The following is a 19,271-nucleotide window of genomic DNA, read 5'->3' on the forward strand; positions in this document are numbered from 1 at the left end:
CCTTTTGCAACTGGCTTATTTTGCTTAGCGTAATGTCTTCAGGGTTCATCCGTATGGTAGCATGTGTCAGAATTTCCTTCCGTTCTAAGGCTGTATAATATTCTACTGTGTTTATCTATTCATCTGTTGTAAATAGTCAGTTTTCTTTTAAAGATTTTTTTAAATGAGAAAAGAGTCTTATATTTACCCACGTATTTACCATTTATGGTGCTTTTCATTTCTTTTTGTAAATTCAGATTTCCATCTGATATTTTATTTCTGCCTAAAGAACTTGATCATTCTTATAATGCAGATCTGTTAGTGATGAATTCTCTCAGCTTTCATTTGCCTGAAAAAATTTTTACTGTGCCTTCATTTAAAAAAAATTTCTGGGCCGGCCCTGTGGCTTAGTGGTTAAGTGCGTGCGCTCTGCTACTGGCGGCCCGTGTTCGGATCTCGGGCACGCACCAACGCACTGCTTCTCCGGCCATGCTGAGGCCGCGTCCCACATACAGCAACTAGAAGGATGTGCAGCTATGACATACAACTATCTACTGGGGCTTTGGGGAAAAAAAAAAAAGAGGAGGATTGGCAATAGATGTTAGCTCAGAGCCGGTCTTCCTCAGCAAAAAGAGGAGGATTGGTATGGATGTTAGCTCAGGGCTGATCTTCTTCACAAAAAAAAAAAAATTCTCTGTGATAGAATTGTGAATGTTTTTATTTTATTTTTGTTCATTTCTTTTTTCATATGGCTAAGATAAACAAGGAGTGATGTAATAAAAACTAATGAGAAAAAAGTCACTGTAGTTACAGCACTGAAGTACAAATCTTGTTAATATTGTGGTGGAGATAGAAACATCAAAAGATGGAATTACATTACCAGATGTAATAACAAAAATCCTTGCTTCCTCTAGGAGGAGTTTAATATGGCTTTTATCTGTGAAACACTTTTTTCCCTAGTAGTGATCATTTTGTGTTTTACAATACTACAGTTTCACTTAACATTATAATAAACATATTCCCATGTTATTTTAAACCCTGCCTAATCATAATAATCATATTTGATAGCTGCATAATAGTCTATTAGATTTCTGCATTTACTTAAGCCTCCATGTAATTAGACATTTTCTTTTTAGATTTGAGATTTTCAAAGGCTTTTTTTATTTTAGTTTGATCATAAAAGAGCCGTAAATGAGATTTAGAGGGCCAGGTAAATTGCAAGGTGTATTAACTCTTTTTTATCGATGTATTTTTATTTCTAGGCAGTAATTTACTTTGTAACTCTCTGTGGCCATTATTTATTTATTCAGGTCTTGTAATAGTTTAATCATCTGTTCTTTAAGTTATGCTTTTTAAAAGTCTCAAGTGTTTTGTGTCTCAGAGCCCAATTTGATTTGGGCTCTCGTGGAATGGCCGCTTCAGTTCTGCAAGTTGGGAGAGGATTTGCTGATATCAGTGTAAGAGAGCCAGGTTTCTGGTAACATATCTGGTTCATGAAATTTGCTACATTTGGTACAACAAGGCAGGAGGAAGTTTGGTTATCACTACACTGGCGCTCCTTCATTTATGTCTTTTCCAGCACTCTTCATTTCTTTGTGTAGATCTGAGTTTCTCTCTGGTATCATTATATCTTTTGCCTAAAAAATTTATTTGCTTTAACTTTTCTTGCAGTGCAGGTCTGTTAGCAATTAATTATGTTGAATTTTGTTTGTCTGAAAAAGTCTTTATTTCTTCTTCACTTTTGAAAGATATGTTCGTGGATATAGAATTCTAGGTTGACAATTTTTTTCTTTTAGTACTGTAAAGATGTTGCTCCATTGTCTTCTGGCTTTCTGATGAGAAGCCTACTGTCATTCTTATGCCTCTGTGTGGAATGTGTCCTGCTTTCACCAGCTGGCTTTAGCTTTTCTCCTTATCACTGGGTTTCCGTGATTTGATTAGGATATGCCTTGGTGTGGTTTTTTCATTTTCTTTTTGTTTGTGGTTCATTGAGCTTCTTGGATATGTAGGTTTATAGTTTTCATCAAATTTGGGAAATTTTTGGCCATTATTTCTTCAGCTATTTTTTTCTGTTCCCTCTTCTTTCCTCTCCTTCTGGAGACAATAGCCACGCTCAGAGGATTATTATACTTACTCTTGTGCTGGCTCTTTCTCAAGCTTCTGGTAGTTTTTCATGCATGTATACTCAGCCAAAGACAATTTGGCAAGGACATAGAGCATGTGTCAGGATAATGCTACATGAGACTAAAAGAGTAAGTTGGATTCACTTGTAGAAGATCTTGAATAGCGGGCTAAGTAATATGGACTCCAGTATGAAGGCTGTAGGAAGTCATGGAAGGTATTTGCATGTAGAGTGAAATGATTGGTGCACAATAAGGATTAAGGTAGCAGCAGGTGATCACACTTAGCATCACCAGTAATGGGACCACCTGCCATTATGTGCCTCCTAATGGAATACAATAAGAAATACAAAACATCACCTATCTGATATTCTAACCAAAAATTGGGGACATTCTATAAAACAACTGGCCTGGGCTCTTTAAAAAAGTCATTGTGATGGAAGACAAGACTGAAAGCCAGGGAGACTCGTCTAGATTAAAAGAGACTAAAGAGAATAATAGCCAAATAAAATGCATGAAGCTGATCCTGGATTGAAAAAAAAAACAATAAAGGGGCCAGCCCCGTGGCTTAGCAGTTAAGTGTGCGCGCTCCGCTACTGGCGGCCTGGGTTCGGATCCTGGGCGTGCACTGATGCACCGCTTCTCCGGCCATGCTGAGGCCACGTCCCACATACAGCAACTAGAAGGATGTGCAGCTATGACATACAACTATCTGCTGGGGCTTTGCGGAAAAAAAGGAGGAGGATTGGCAATAGATGTTAGCTCAGAGCCGGTCTTTCTCAACAAAAAGAGGAGGATTGGCATGGATGTTAGCTCAGGGCTGATCTTCCTTGGGGGGAAAAAAACCCACAATAAAAATATTTTGTGACAATTAGGAAGATTTATTTGAATTTAGAATGTATAATAGATATGTTTTGGGATAGTTACATTTCTCAGGTGAGATAATGATATTGTGGTTATATAGGAAACTGTCCTGAATCTTAAGAAATATTTATGAGGTGAAGTATTTATGAGGTGAAGAATCTTACTTTCATATATTTAGCCAAAAAAATAAGTGTACATGTATAGGTAGAATAAGAAAGCAAATATGGCAAAATGTTAACAATTTGTGAAGGGTATCATTCTTTTAACTTTTCTGTAGTTGGAATTTTAAGAAGATAGCATTGGCGTGTGAGGGGGTTAGAGTCAGGGAAAACAGTTAAAAAGCCATTGCTGGGGGCCGGCCCGGTGGTGTAGCCGTTAAGGTTGTGCGCTCTGCTTTGCTGGCCCATGGTTCGCAGGTTTGGATCCCGGGCGCAGACCTATGCACCACTCATCAAGCCATGCTGTGGCAATGTCCTGCCTACAAAATAGAGAAAGATGGGCACAGATGTTAGCTCAGGGCTAGTCTTCCTCACCAAGAAAAGCCATTGCTGTCTCTCAGTTGAGGGTTAGTGAAGGTTTTTTTTATGAATGAAGAGTGGCAGTTAGAATAGAAAAGAAGAAGGGTGCAAAAAAATACGGAGATGAAATCTAAAGGAGTTGAAATCTTATTCAGGTGAAGTGAAAATTAGGTTTATTTCTTGAATTGTGAGTTATAGTAAAGTGACATTATTGCTATTGGAGAATCGTGATGATAAATAACCCATTTCTCTACTTTTCCTAGTCTTTTGTCGCTGAGGCTATGTTGCTCATGGCCACTATCCTTCATTTGGGAAAATCCTCTCTTCCTAAGAAGCCAATTACAGATGATGATGTAGATCGAATTTCCCTGTGCCTCAAGGTCTTGTCTGAATGTTCACCTTTAATGAATGACATTTTCAATAAGGAATGCAGACAGTCCCTTTCTCACATGTTATCTGCTAAACTCGAAGAAGAGAAATTATCCCAAAAGGTAAGGTATATATGATAAAGCCATAAAAGTGCTTTGTGGGTTTTTTTTTATTTTGTTGATTTTTCAGGCCTCATATGTGAGGGTTGTCTCTATTAAAACCCTACAGAAAGCTATCTTTCCATATTAGAGAGAGACGTGTATTGTTCTCTCAATACAGAAAGAATCTGAAAAGAGGAATGTGACCGTACAGCCTGATGACCCCATTTCCTTCATGCAACTCACTGCTAAGAATGAAATGAACTGCAAGGAAGATCAATTTCAGCTGAGTTTGCTGGCAGCAATGGGTAACACACAGAGGAAAGAAGCAGCAGATCCCCTAGCATCTAAACTTAACAAGGTAACAAAATGTCAAATACACTGGTAAGTTATTTAAATTGGCTACTTAAGAAAGTAGTAATCAAGAAGTTGCTGGTCTTGCTGCTTTTTAAAAGAAAAATAGTTATACAGCATCAGTTTTTGTCAAGTCAGTGTGATTGATAGGTTTATTAAACATGAATTGAAACTCAGAAGCTGATGAAGTACTTTACTATATGATAGTACCGTAGGTCTAGTAGATGATTTTATAACTTGTTCCAGTTGTGTGTGGATCATAGACTAATACATACAGCTGGAGGATCCTTAGAGCTTAACTACAGCTTTTAAAGGGCAAGACTCTGACTTCCTCCGCAACACCCTGCCCTCAGTTTCTCCTGTCCCCTGCTGCTGTAAACACGGCAACTCTACTTTTACTTTGTTTTATTTTTTTATTTTTGCTGAGGAAGATTTGCCCTAAGCTAACATTCGCTGCCAATTTTCCTCTTTTTGTATGTGAGCCACCACCACAGCATGGCCACTGACAGACAAGTGGTGGTCTGCGCCCAGGAACTGAACCCAGGCTGCTGAAGCAGAGCGCACCGAACTTAACCACTAGGCCACTGGGGCTGGCCCCCTTTTATATTCTTGTATCTACTCTTCAAATATATAAATTTACAAATCAGTGATCTAGTATAATCCCTTTATCCTGTTAGGTGAGTAAATAGTCTCAAATTGATTTTGTGGTCCAAGATAACATTAGCAGAATTAGAACTACTAAAACACTTTCTCTTCCTTAAAATTAGAAATCGATATTGACAATAGTACAGTTTTAAAATTTTTTTAATTTATTTTTTAAAATTGTGGTAAAATTTACATGACATCGAATTTACCCTCTTAACTATTTTTAAGTGTATGGCTCACTGGCATTAAGTACATTCACATTATTGTGCAACCGTCACCAACATCCATCCTGAGACTGTTTTTCATCTTGCAAAGCTGAAACTCTATGCTCATTAAACAGTAACTCCTTATTCCCCTTTCCCCTCAGCCCCTGGCAACCACCATTCTACTTTCTGTCTGTATGAGTTTGACTGCTCCAGGTACCTTATATTGGTAGAATCATACAGTATTTGTTTTTTTGTGACTGACTTATTTTGCTTAGCCTAATGTCTTCAAGGTTCATCCATGTTGTAGCATGTGTCAGAATTTCCTTCCATTTTTGGGCTGAATAATATTCCATTGTGAATATATGCCACATTTTGTTTATCCATTCATCTGTTGATGGACATGTGGTTTGCTTCCACCTTTTGGCTATGGTGAATAATGCTGCCATGAACATGGATAGACAAATATTTCTTCGAGGCTCTGCTTTCATTTCTTTTTGGTTATACCCAAAAGTGGAATTGCTGGATCATATAGTAATTCTGCTTTAATTTTTTGAGGAACCACCGTACTGTTTTACATAGCAGCTACACTATTTTACATTCCAACCTTCAAGCACAAGGATTCTGATTTCTCCACATCCTTGCCAACACTTACATCCTGTTTTGTTTTTTTTTATAGTAGCCGTCCTAGTGAATGTGCAGTGGTATCTTATTGAGCTTTTGATTTGCATTTCCCTAATGACTAATGATGTTGAACATCTTTTCATGTGCTTATTGGCCATTTGTATATCTTCTTTGGAGAAATGTCTGTTCAAATCCTTTGTTCATTTTTTAATTCGTTTGTTTTTTTTGTGTTGAGTTACAGGAATTCTTTATATATTCCAGATACAAGTCCCTTATCAGATGTATGATTTGCAAATATTTTCTCCCATTCTCTGGGTTGCCTTTTCACTCTAATGGTGTCCTTTGATGGGCAAAAGTTTTTAATTTTGATGTAGTCCAGTCTTCTTTTATTATCTGTATTTTTGGTGACAATATTATTTTTTTAAAGTGCTATACTTTGGGTGTTTAAAACAAAATTTGGGGGGTGACCCAAATTTTATTTTTGTGAAATTACAAGCATTTCTTGCTGTATGATCTATTTAGTTCCTCATTTTGCATAGCAGGGACTACCACATGATCTGAATTTTATTTGGTTCCTGAGTTTTGGAGAGCAGCTAGTGAGTTTAGATACTGAGGGATTTAAATGAAAAATATATCTAAATCTATTCAGTTCCTAAGTTGGGATACTGTTTAATGTATTTGTAAACATATGTAACATCTTTCTACTACTGAGCTAGAAACTCTAGGACCTGTTATTTCTAATGACCCAGTTTCAATTACCATGTCTGCATTACAAAACAGTTACTATACCTATTTCAAAATGACTTATCTAATCTAAGCACATCTGTTAATTACCTAACAGATTTAGTCATGTTGCTAGGATATGTTTGGTTAAATTGTCTCAGTCATTTGATTACCTCTTTATTTTTGTTTGACAGGTCACCCAGTTGACAGGTTTCTCAGATCCTGTATATGCAGAAGCTTATGTTCACGTCAACCAGTATGATATCGTCCTGGATGTACTTGTTGTGAACCAAACCAGTGATACTTTGCAGAACTGCACATTAGAGTTAGCTACTCTGGGTGAGGAAATTCATCATAAAGGAAAAATATTATTACATAGTAAATCTTTATGACAGATTACTAAGAGATGAGCACAAGTTTTAGTATAAGTATTCTCTTGAGCCCTTTGTGACATTTTTGAATCAAGGCTTAGTTTTACATTTAATATTTAGTCTCCTTCAACTCCAATTTTCTGAACCTCTGTGATACTGACTTATGCCTGTGCTCTTGGTACATTAAGATGGGTTTACTGGGGCCGGCCCGGTGGCATAGCGGTTAAGTGCACGCGCTCCGCTACGGGGGCCTGGGGTTCAGATCCCGGGCACGCACCGACGCACCGCTTGTCAAGCCATGCTGTGGCGGCGTCCCATATAAAGTGAAGGAAGATGCGCACAGATGTTAGCCCAGGGCCAGTCTTCCTCAGCAAAAAGAGGAGGACTGGCAGATGTTAGCTCAGGGCTGATCTTCCTCACAAAAAAAACAGATGGGTTTATTCAGTGAGCTTGATGTACCAAATATCAGTTTTCCTGGATATAAATAAGAGCTGTTTAAGTTACAGATTTACCAAGTAGCCGGCTTAAATTTTTAATTGCCTTAGTACAGAACCAGATGTTTTCTCAGTCCATGACTAATACGTACACGTGTGGCCAAAGTAATATATCATTTCATATTTAGCTTTTTTCTTCTTAATAAGGACACATGAATCAGAATCTCTGACCACTTTTACATCTGGCTTTGAAGTTGAAAAATGTAAATTGTATACAGGAAAGTGCAGTGCCCTAGGGAATTCCATATGGCTTAAGCAAGAGTTAAGGGACTTTAATATCAAGGGAAAACATACTTCTGCCCTATCTTCCTCAGCATAGCTTGAGGCCTATATAAAGAACTATGTTTCTGAGAACTCACAAATCTTTCTGCAGCTTGTTTTATCTTTCTTTGTAATGGATTGTTTATTTTTAATAATTTTATTTAAATTTATTGTTTAATACTTAAGCTTTTTGAGAAGTTTGCATTCATTCATGGAAATAAAATGGTATGCCCAAAGCATCCCCCTACACACATGAATCAAAAATAGAGTTATTCCGAGAAGCTTATTGCCTTTTAAAAGAAAATGTGCATATTGATATGAATAATAAAGTGGTAAATAATTTCTTTATTTTGTCCTGATAATGTTTGGATCATAACCCTTGTCTTGTTCCTTATTTTGCTAGAAACTATAAGCTGCATACATTTTAAGATTTTATAATTTGAGAGGTTAATGTATATGTATTTTTAACCACGTCTAAATTTTTTTTTCAGGGGATCTGAAACTTGTGGAAAAGCCGTCTCCTTTGACTCTTGCTCCTCATGATTTTGCAAATATTAAAGCTAATGTCAAAGTAGCATCAACAGAAAATGGAATAATTTTTGGTAATATAGGTAAGGAATTGTTTTATAGCATGTGATGTTGAATATTCTTCCCCCCACCCCCCAAAGCCCTAGTAGATAGTTGTATGTCATAGCTGCACATCCTTCTAGTTGCTGTATGTGGGACGCAGCCTCAGCATGGCTGGATAAGCGGTGCGTCAGTGCGCGCCCAGGATCCGAACCCGGGCCGCCAGTAGCGGAGCGCACGCACTTAACCGCTAAGCCACGGGGCCGGCCCTGAATATTCTTATTAAAGAATTTCTGTAGTGAGTTAGCTTTGTGACATTTCTTGAGGACAGGACCTGAATCCATTCATTCATTCATTCATTCATCATTCATCATTTAAGGGGCACCTGCTATGCTACTAGGCGTTGTACTATGTTTTGGATGTACAGAAATGAACCAGATAGAGTCACTGTCCTCAAGAAACTGTCAAGCAAAAGGAGGAGATAAATAGGTAAATATGTAACTACAGTACAGTGTGATGAGAGCTAGTTTACCGAGTGTGAACTTTGGGATCATAGGGAAAAAATGCTAACAGTACAGAAAGCTTTATAAAGGAGGAGGGTATGTTATCAAAGGATAACATTTGAACTGAGTCTAAAACTTAGTATAGCCATTTGTTGCCAGGCCACCTAGGGACTAGCTTATACAGAGGCATTCAGTCAATAAGCTTTTTTTTTTTTTTTTTAGCAATTTCTGTGGTAGGGTTGGAGCTACCATGGTGAGGAACAAAAGATTTCTGTCCTCAGATAGCCTATAATCAAGTAAGGGAAAACAGATATGTGAAGTGGATATGTGCAGTACATAATGGTCAGTGCTGTGAAAGAAGCCTGTGCGAGGTAAACTGAGAGTTGATGAAGAGATTTGGTCAGTTCTCTCGAAGTGGAGGGGGTTGGGGGGGAAAAGGTAAGGAAAGGCTTTGTGGAGGAGCTAGTGCTCATATGGGGTTTTGAAAGATCAGTAAGTATTCTACAACTAGACGGGGATTCAGCTGGAAGCAATGCAAGTAGTTTGATATACCTGGAGTGTAGAGTGAGCTGGGGGAGGGTGGTGGTAAAAAAAAATGGGGTTAGGAAGGTTAGTGGGAGCTGCATTTTACTTGCCATGCTAAGCATTTCAGACTTTATCCTGGATGTAAAGGGGAACCATTAAGGAATTATAAATGAGTGAGTTACATGATTAAACATTTCTGTGACATCACTACAGAAAACTGATGGGAAGCGGCAGAAAGATTAACTAGTAGACTATTGCAGTGGCACGAGTGAGAGATGACAGAGAGTTTGAACCAATGCGCTAGTGGCTGGGTTGGAGAGAAGGACTATGAATGTAATAGATATTGAGGAGGCAGAATGCCTGGGACATAGTTACTGATGGAAGAGGAAGTGGCTAGGTTAACCCTCAGATTTCTTGATTGGTTATTGGGTTGATATTTATGTCAGTCACAAGAACAGGGAATATAGGCAAGACGAACAAATTTGAGAGAGATAATAAGTTAAATCTTGAGCAGGTTCAATAATAAAGTGTCTGAAGATATCCAAAGGCAGTTTGATATGAGTGTGGAACTTGAACAAGAGGTCTAAACTAGAGAGAAATATTTGTTTAAAAGCTGTAGAAGTGGAAGAAATCACCCAGAGAGGCCATAAAGAATGAGAAGAGGGGAGATTTGAAAACTGAATCGAAGAGAACAACAATACTAAAAGCTTGGTCAGGAGGAGAAGCCTACCAAGGAAACTGAAGTGTGGTTAGAGAAGTATGGAAAAATCTTCAAGAGGCATCTGAAGCTGCAAAAGATCAAGTAACATGAAGTCTAAAAGAAGGATCATTTGGATTTGGCAGTCAGTGATATTAAAACATTTCTCGTGGCATGTCTTGGGCAATGGTAGTGGATTGAAGACTAAATAGGAGATGGAGAAATAGAGATAGTGAGTGTAGACTATTCTGAGTGTAGGACCTTGGTTTTGATAAGAATGAGAGAGGGCAGTAGCAAGAAGTGAAGTCAAGGACAAGGGAGGGTTTTTTTCCTAAGATGAAAGAGCCTTGAGTTTTTTTACAGACTATAAGGGAAGAAAGTCAGTAGAGAATATAAAGGTAAAGACGTAAGAGTGAAAGAGGTAATGATTGATGGAATGAGTTCCTGAACCAAAGCAGGGATCATAGATGGCAGGAAGTATTGACCTTGAAGAGAAGAGGCAGCACTTCTCTGATATGAAAGGTAAGGAGGTAAGAGTAGATTCAGAGAGAGAGATGTTTATTTTTAGATGTGGGGCTGAAAATTGAAGGAACTTACTCTTGGTAACCTCAGTTTTCTCTGAAAGTAGAAAGGGTGAGGAAACGTCAAGAGAAGAGGCTAGAAGGAGGAAAGGGAGGCTCCAATCAGATTATGACTTTCTACCGTGGAAGAGACAGTCATAGAAGCAAGTAATCTTGTATCGTTAAGCACTATGGCTCAGCAATATTTATTCAGAAATGTTAGGGCCGGCCCCGTGGCTTGGTGGTTAAGTGCACGCGCTGCAATGCTGGCGGCCCGGGTTCGGATCCCGGGTGCGCATCGAGGCACCACTTCTCCGTCCATCCTGAGGCCGAGTCCCACATACAGCAACTAGAAGGATGTGCAGCTGTGACATGCAACTATCTGCTGGGGCTTTGGGGGGAAAAAATAAAATAAATAAAATCTTTAAAAAAAAAAAAAAAATGTTAGTTAAGCACCTACTATGGGAACACTACTACTTGTGTATCCCCCCTGGAGCGCCTAACGCACCACAGTTGCTGTGTAGTTGCGCACTGGGTTTGCGTCCTGGCCTCCACCACTTATCAGTTCTGTGACCTTACAGCTCAATTAACTTCTCTTTGTTTTTGTTTCCTCATCTGTAAGATGGAAGATAATAACATTATAAATTAGGATTGATGGGAGTATTAAACAGGTAATATTTGTAAAGCATTTAGAATAGAGCCCAGTATATAATAAACATTTTATAAATATTTGCTAATATCATAATTATTACTTGGAAATATTAAAACTTTTTTAAATTAAAATTTGCCTCTGGTGATTGGGGATCTTTTGTGTATGTATATTGCAGTTTATGATGTCTCTGGAGCAGCAAGTGACAGAAATTGTGTGGTCCTCAGTGATATTCACATTGACATCATGGACTATATCCAGCCTGCAACTTGCACCGATGCTGAATTCCGTCAGATGTGGGCTGAGTTTGAGTGGGAAAACAAAGTTAGTCCTTGGGAGATTTCCTTGAACTCCTTATCTTTCTTTCTTTTTGGCTAGTGTTGAGGGATTCTCTGATAAAATTAATCCCACTAAAAAGTGTCAGGTATGAAAAGCAAAGTCTTTCAATATCTGTTCTTGCAAATTAGCCTTAACTGGAAATCATGCAAGTAGTTTGATAAGTTGCTTTTGTAAATTGCTGAGAGCAGCAGTTCTATAATTAATCTGATTGATCAAGACATTATAGACAATATTCCATCCCTTGTATGTATGAATAATAACTTATTATTGAATCCAGTATCCAAAAGAGGCTTTGCAAAGTCAGTAGCCTGCTGAGGAACTTTGTTCCTCTGAGCCTTCATTTTTATTAGAAATATTTATGTGCAGCATGTTGATCTTCTATGAAGTTATGTATGTCTGAAAATTCTGATACCAACCTGCAGTTTGTTGGATTTTATAGAAGATGTCATTTACTTTTTTGTTGCCCACCCTCCCCGCTAAATACTTAGAAGGAAGTTCTAATATGACATATGAGTGATTGTTTTCTCAACCGCAAGATAAGAAACTTGCAACTTTCTCATTGTAAGAATTATAATCTTGACTTTTTTCTCCCTCTATACAGGTGACGGTTAACACAAATATAATTGATTTAAATGACTATTTACAGCACATATTAAAGTCAACCAACATGAAATGCCTCACTCCAGAGAAGGTAAAATTTGAGAACTTCTTAAATCTGATAGAGAGTAGTATGGTAGATCCCTGGCTTGCTTGCTTGCTTTCTTTCTTTTTTTTTTTTTGAGGAAGATTGGCCCTGAGCTAACATCTGTTCCCCGTCTTCCTCCTTTTTTCCTTTTTTCTCACAAAGCCCCAGTAGATAGTTGTATGTCATGGTCGTACATCCTTCTGGTTGCGCTATATGTGGGACACGGCCTCAGCATGGCTTGATGAGCGATGCATAGGTCCGTGCCCAGGATCTGAACCTGCGAACCCCAGGCCACCGAAGCAGAGCACACAAACATAACTGCTGCGCCGCTAGGCCAGCCCCCCTGACTTTCTTCTATTTCCTCTAGTGTATTTAGTGTATTTTTCTTATTAATTTGCATGAGAAAAGCAGTGTCATTCTGGGCTGGTTAAAAGAAGTTATCCCATAGAATGTATGGATCTGCTGACCTCTTTCTACTGGAATATAAAACCAGCCTGCTTGTTCTGTGTAGTGACCCAGTTGAATAGTTAAATTAGTTTTTCTTTTCAGTCTCCCTTTCAGCTAAAGGCTTATCACAAAATAGTTTGTGATACTGGATTAGAAAATGCCCATGACATCTTCTGTTGGCTCTGTTTGTGGATCAGAATATATCTGCTCAAATACAGAATTGTTGATAAACTCTGATTTTCTGCTGTGTTTGTGTATGTATGAAAAAAAACTAGAAAGAAAGACCAAAAATGAAGCCAAGGCTTTAAGGAATCTTTTATCTTTATAAAATTTCTGCTAATGTTATAATATTTAATCAGTAAAAGAAAGTGTGCTGCCAAACAAGTAGGTTTTAATTCATGTATTAGTTTATTCAACAAATACTGAGTCAAACGAATATTGTATGCCCAGTACTCTGTGAGCTACTGGATATGCAATAATGAACAAAATAAAAATAGTTTCTTCCTTCATGGAGCTTAAGGTCTGGTGTGGGAGGCAAACAACTCTAAGTAAATAGAGAATATATAAATACAAATTGGGGTAAGTGCTATTTCTTTCAAGTCAGGTTTATTGAGGTATAATACACAGTAAAATTCACATTTTTTACTTGTATAGTTCTGTGCGTTTTGACATATTCATACGGTCCTGTAACCACCACCGCATGATAAGTCCTATTTTAAGTGATAATTCAGCTGTGCTGTTTGGTCTTGCTTATGTGTACAGTCATGTGCCACATAACAATGTTTCAGTCAACGACAGACCACATATGCGATGGTGGTCCCATAAGATTAGTACCATACAGCCTAGGTAGTAGGCTATCCCATCTAGGTTTTGTAAGTACACTCTGTGATGTTTGCACAACAACAGAATCACCTAACGACGCATTTCTCGGAACGTATCCCTGTTGTGAAGCGACATGTGACTGTAGTTCTCTAGGAAAGTATTGACTTTATCACAAATTTCTTTCAGGCACTTTCTGGCTACTGTGGCTTTATGGCAGCCAACCTTTATGCTCGTTCCATATTTGGAGAAGATGCACTTGCAAATGTCAGCATTGAGAAGCCAATTCAACAGGGACCAGAGGCCCCTGTTACTGGCCACATAAGAATTCGTGCAAAGAGTCAGGTAACAGTTGCCTTTTTGGAGATCGTCTCTGAACTGAACAAAAGAAGGAAGAATTTATGGTTTTCTTATTTCCGTATATAGTATCCTCTGTCATACAAGTGTTTTGTGCATTAGATGCATGTATATATATAAAAATAGTATGCTCTGAGTAAAAACGTAAGTTTTGCTTCTTTAAAGTGGCCCAGTTTGGGGGCCTATCATTCTGGCTTATTTGCTTAAAACCAGATTGATTCCCATGGGATGTTTGTGAAATGGGTTCTTTAGAGTTTTTTGAAATCCAAGCTACAACTCCAGTGACTATTTGTAAATCTAGCACTAAAAGTACTTACCTGAGTAAGGTTTTGGTGAGTCTTTTTTATATATCTTTGGTTTCATTGTTGATGTGGTGTCATTGGATGGAGGCTTTGTGAGATAGAATAGCTTACTGGTTGTGCATAGTTTCAATAATTATAAACATCTTCATTCTTCTTTACAGGGAATGGCCTTAAGTCTTGGAGATAAAATCAACTTGTCTCAGAAGAAAACTAGTATATAAGAATAAACAAGAAGTCCTTGCAGCTTTATAGTTAAAATTTAGATGTGGGCTTATTGGACTCCAGTGTCTTTTGTACTTTTCATGCTTTATGTTATATAGGATCTGAGTTCACGCTGAATGCATTCCAGCCAATAATTTATAGCCTTTTCCTTAAATCAAGATCGAGTCTAAAATTATAGTTTGTCTTTTGTCTTAACAGTTCTGATTGCTGTCCTCAAAGTATATAATGTTTCTCACATGTACCAAGACCATTTTCACAGTACAATAAACAGATCTATTCCTAAATCTCTTGTTATTTTATAAATAAATGTATAATTACAGAATTTTAGCTGTGTAGCAATGGATTTCTTTTAGTTGCATTATAGATTTCTATTATAAATGAAAATTACTCTTTGAGTTGTGAATACATGAACTTTATTAAGAGAATTTACAAACTCAGTGATATGAAGTGAGACAGACCTTGATTTACTTGGTTGAGTTTTCCTTATATAATATTCTGACATCAGTATCTCTGTAAATGCCTTATCGTGTTCTACAGGGCTTTTCTCTGGAATTTAGCTCCAGAAAGAAAGTATTAACTTGAGAAAACAGATCCATCTTTAGTTTAAAGAGTATTGTGAACTCTGACTGAAATAAACATGCTATTCTTAATTATCCTGAATCATATTGTAAAATAGATAATCCCAAATAGGTTTTTTAATCATTCACATTTAGCTTTGGGTATTCTTTTATGTTTGCTAGGAATTAAATGGGTTTCAGCTAATTATTGAAGCTGCACTGGGAGATTTAGCTCCAGAGAGTTCAGAGAGCTGCCCTGTTTGCATGTCACCTCCGTGCCTTACTCCTCCCCTTTTCCTCACTTTATGTGGGAGCTGGGCATCATCACCTCCCAGGATGATTCCAGATGCCTTTCTGAGCCAGTTCCCTAGAGTCTGATTGTGCTGTCCTTTTGGCCCTTGCTTTTCCTTGGGCATGATTGAGGTAGTCTGATCTTTTAGCTAAGTCTGAACATTAAACTATTATACTTTGTCTTCCAGCTAGACTTCAGGCTGCGTTCAGGATGAGTCCAGAGATAAGGTCTGTGAAAGAGTCAAAGCAGCATCTCCTATTTCAGCACTTGAGTGAGAATAGAATGATTTGTTTGGAGTGTGAAGGTGATTGATACCGAGTAGTATGATGTTATAAACTTTGAAGCCACTTGCTTATTTAATCAGAAAGAACCAGAGGATTACAGGGCATTTGAATTCCAGAGCACTGAGAACTCAAAGCAAAGTCAGTGGCTATCAAATGGGAAAGATACTAGGAATGCAGGAAGGGGGTCAGTTTGATGTACTGAGTCAAGGGCTGGAGACTTGTGATGAGAGCAGAGGAGCCAATGCAACTTTGTTTGCAGAAGATCATTTCCGAAACTCTGTTCTGCTGAACATTAGCTTCTTTAATGTCATTAGGTCTTCTGGGAGAAAAAGGATTCCACAGTCAAGTAGGTTTGGGAAAAGCTTTATCCTGTCCTGTACTGGGGATTCACCATGCGTTAGCATACTAAAAATTTTGAGAGGTCCTTTAGTAAAGGAAGCAGATTAGTTTGGTTTAACCCAGCATATCTTTTTTTTTTATTGCAGTCACAATAGTTTATAACGTGAAATGTCAGTTGTACATTATTATTTGTCAATCACCATATAAATGCTCCCCTTCACCCCTTGTGCCCACCCCCCAACCCCCTTCCTCTCTGGTAACCACTAAACTGTTCTCTTTGTCCGTGTGTTAGTTTATTTTCCACATATGAGTGAAATCATATGGTGTTTGTTTTTTTCTCTCTGGCTTATTTTACTTAACATAATACTCTCAAGGTCCATCCATGTTGTGTGAATGGGACGATTTTGTCTTTTTTTATGGCTGAGTAGTATTCCATTGTATATATATACCACATCTTTATCTAATCATCAGTCGATGGGCACTTGGGTTGCTTCCACTTCTTGGCTGTAGTGAATAATGCTGCACTGAACATAGGGGTGCATAAATCTCTCTGAATTGTTGATTTCAAGTTCTTTGGATAAATACCAAGTAGTGTGATAGCTGGGTCATATGGTATTTCTATTTTTAATTTTTTGAGAAATCTCCATACTGTTTTCCATAGTGGCTGCACCAGTTTGCATTCGCACCAGCAGTGTATGAGTTAACCCAGCGTATCTTAATCTTACTTGACCAGGAATCCTTTTTTCACAGAACAGCTATTGACAATATATAGGACAGGACAAGTGACTTCGCATATTAAAGGTTTCGGTGTTGTACAGTCAACCAGTATTGCATTTCAAATCTCGAGGAGTTATGCCTCTGTATGTCCTAGAATATATCTCTGTTGATACTCTCAGAAAATGCCTGCCTAGCGTAATCAGGCCATTTTTGTTGGGATCCAGTTGGCTCACATTGCCATTTTCTTAAATTCATAAATAGGGAGAACAGAGAGAAGGTAACACAGTTGTCAGATATCTATACTACATTAAGCTGTTTACTTCATTAGCATTTTATTAGCTTTGCGTATTTAATGTAGACTGAATTAGTGGCACTATATAGAGAGGCTGTTCATACTCTGTTCTCTTAATTAGGATATAATATACATTTAAAGGTTGTAGCTACTGACATTAGAAGATATCATATAATTAGGACCATGATGTCTGGTAAGAGAATAAACATAGTATCTGACACCAAGTGAGGCCTTAATATATAAATGTATTGAATAAAGAAACCTATAAATCTTAGGAGAGAATTAAATGGTCCTTATATTTATTTTGCTGTCGTGACACTAGAGGGAGCTCCATCAGTTACTTTCATTTTGGGATTAGAAGTGATTGGAGTTGTTTTTATAAGAAAAAACAAGGGAATTTTTCTATTAGCAAGGAGATTGATATTAGTGATATTTTGCTAGCTGCGGGAAACTTTTCTAAATGATTTATAAATAATAGAGGAGACAGGTCATTCAGGGTATCTAAAAAGGCAAGAGAACCAAACTATTTTTAGAAACTCAGTATCAGATGTGAAAAATCTGTGCTATAGTTGGGTAAAGTAGTTTGGTGACTTTCCTTCCACATTGGTAAATGTTCTTAGTTAAGTAATAGTTTATAGCCTTTCCCTTAACTCAAGGTTAAGTTTAAAATTATAGTTTGTTTTTTGTCTTAACAGTCCTGAAGGCTCTCCTTAAAGTAGGGTGAGGCATGTCAGCTCCCTGCTTACCGCTCTCTCCCAGACTCTCAGTACACCATCATGTTATCTGTCTCCTCCCTGAGCTCTGCACTCACCCCAGGCTCTTAGGAGCCTAAAGAGGTAACCAGGACTGGTGCAGAAGTGCAGTTGAGAATCAGAAAAGTGTGTAGTCCTGTCTGTCACTTACTTGCTGTGTGGTGGTAGATGATGGTAAATAGCTGATTTAGTGAGTGCTTATATATGCCAGGTATAAACTGAGTGCTTTTTCCATGATATGTATAATCCTCCCAATGACTCTATGAGGCAAATACTATTAATATCATCATTTACAGATGATGATTGCAGTCTTAAGAAGGTCAGTTACTTATTATTAATTAGGGCTTAATAGTAAAAAGTGAACCCCGATGAAAAGTCAGTGTGCCTGACACTGAAGTCCTTGCAACTAGTCACACGTTGCCACCACTGCCTCATCTTTTTGTGCCTCAGTTGCTTCATTTGTAAGGTGTTTATAATGTCTACTTCATAAAGTTGGTGTGAGGGATGAAATGGTATAATGTATTTATTATGAATACTTGGCACATAGTAGATGCTTATCAATAAGTACTCATTCCATTTCTTCCCCCATTCACCTACCTTCCTTGTGCTGCAGAGAAGATGGAAACCTATTCTCACTATGATCATAACTCCCTCAGAATTTAGGTCCTAATTTTATACTCTACTTGAATACTTTGTTTTTAACACCAGTAACTTGCTTAAAAGAAACTTCATTTCTCAAAAATTCTTTAATTGAGGTGTCATTGGCCCTCAACTTTGTAACAATATTTATCATGTCAATTTTTTGTGTGTGTGTGAGGAAGATCAGCCCTGAGCTAACATCTGCCAATCCTCCTCTTTTTGCTGAGGAAGACTGGCCCTGAGCTAACATCCATGCCCATCTTCCTCCACTGTATATGGGACGCCGCCACAGCATGGCTTGACAAGTGGCATGTTGGTGCGTGCCCAGGATCCGAACCGGTGAACTCCGGGCCGCCACAGCGGAGCATGCGCACTTAACCGCTTGCGCCACCAGGCTGGCCCCCATGTCAATTTTTTAATTAGCTCTTGGCACTTTTGCCTATTAACTATTGTTATCACAGCTAAATGTAACTGTCAACAACCCATATACCTCATGTGATGGATGGATGAACATACTGTTTTGTTTGCTTTCAGAATGAGAATCAAATGACAATTTTTTTTTTTTTTTTTTTTTATAATTAGAGCCAACATTTATTGAGCGCTAACTCTGTGCCGGTTTTTGTTTTAACTCATTTAATCCTTTTTTTTAAATTTTATTTTATTTTTATTTTTGAATTTTTTGTTGATTGCAGTAACATTGGTTTATAACATTGTATAAATTTCAGGTGTACATCATTATACTTCTATTTCTGCATAGATTACATCATGTTCACCACCCAAATACTAATTACAACCCATCACCACACACATGTGCCGAATTATCCCTTTCGCCCTCCTCCCTCCCCCCTTCCCCTCTGGTAACCACCAATCCAATCTCTGTCTCTATGCGTTTGTTTATTGTGGTTATTATCTACTACTTAATGAAGGAAATCATACGGTATTTGACCTTCTCCCTCTGACTTATTTCACTTTGCATAAAACCCTCAATGTCCATCCATGTTGTCACAAATGGCTGGATTTCATCGTTTCTTATGGCTGAGTAGTATTCCATTGTGTATATATACCACATCTTCTTTATCCATTCATCCCTTGATGGGCACTTAG

General features: G+C 37.9%; 1 protein-coding gene across 2 annotated transcripts in view; it reads left to right on the plus strand.

The window, feature by feature from the left end:
- Positions 1-14,617, plus strand: part of COPB1 (coat protein complex I subunit beta 1) — a 35,540-nt gene extending 20,923 nt beyond the window's left edge. For both annotated transcript variants that reach the window (XM_004418460.3, XM_004418461.3), the window contains exons 15-22: positions 3,745-3,972; positions 4,130-4,309; positions 6,692-6,836; positions 8,115-8,234; positions 11,303-11,448; positions 12,065-12,154; positions 13,604-13,759; positions 14,235-14,617. In XM_004418460.3, coding sequence (XP_004418517.1) covers positions 3,745-3,972; positions 4,130-4,309; positions 6,692-6,836; positions 8,115-8,234; positions 11,303-11,448; positions 12,065-12,154; positions 13,604-13,759; positions 14,235-14,294 — 1,125 coding nt within the window. In that variant the 3' untranslated portion in view covers positions 14,295-14,617. The remainder of the gene's footprint in view (positions 1-3,744; positions 3,973-4,129; positions 4,310-6,691; positions 6,837-8,114; positions 8,235-11,302; positions 11,449-12,064; positions 12,155-13,603; positions 13,760-14,234) is intronic.
- The last annotated feature ends 4,654 nt before the right edge of the window (positions 14,618-19,271 follow it).

Source organism: Ceratotherium simum, chromosome 7, assembly GCF_057802395.1.
Source record: "Ceratotherium simum simum isolate JZ-2026a chromosome 7, ASM5780239v1, whole genome shotgun sequence".
Classification (NCBI taxonomy): Eukaryota; Metazoa; Chordata; class Mammalia; order Perissodactyla; family Rhinocerotidae; genus Ceratotherium; species Ceratotherium simum.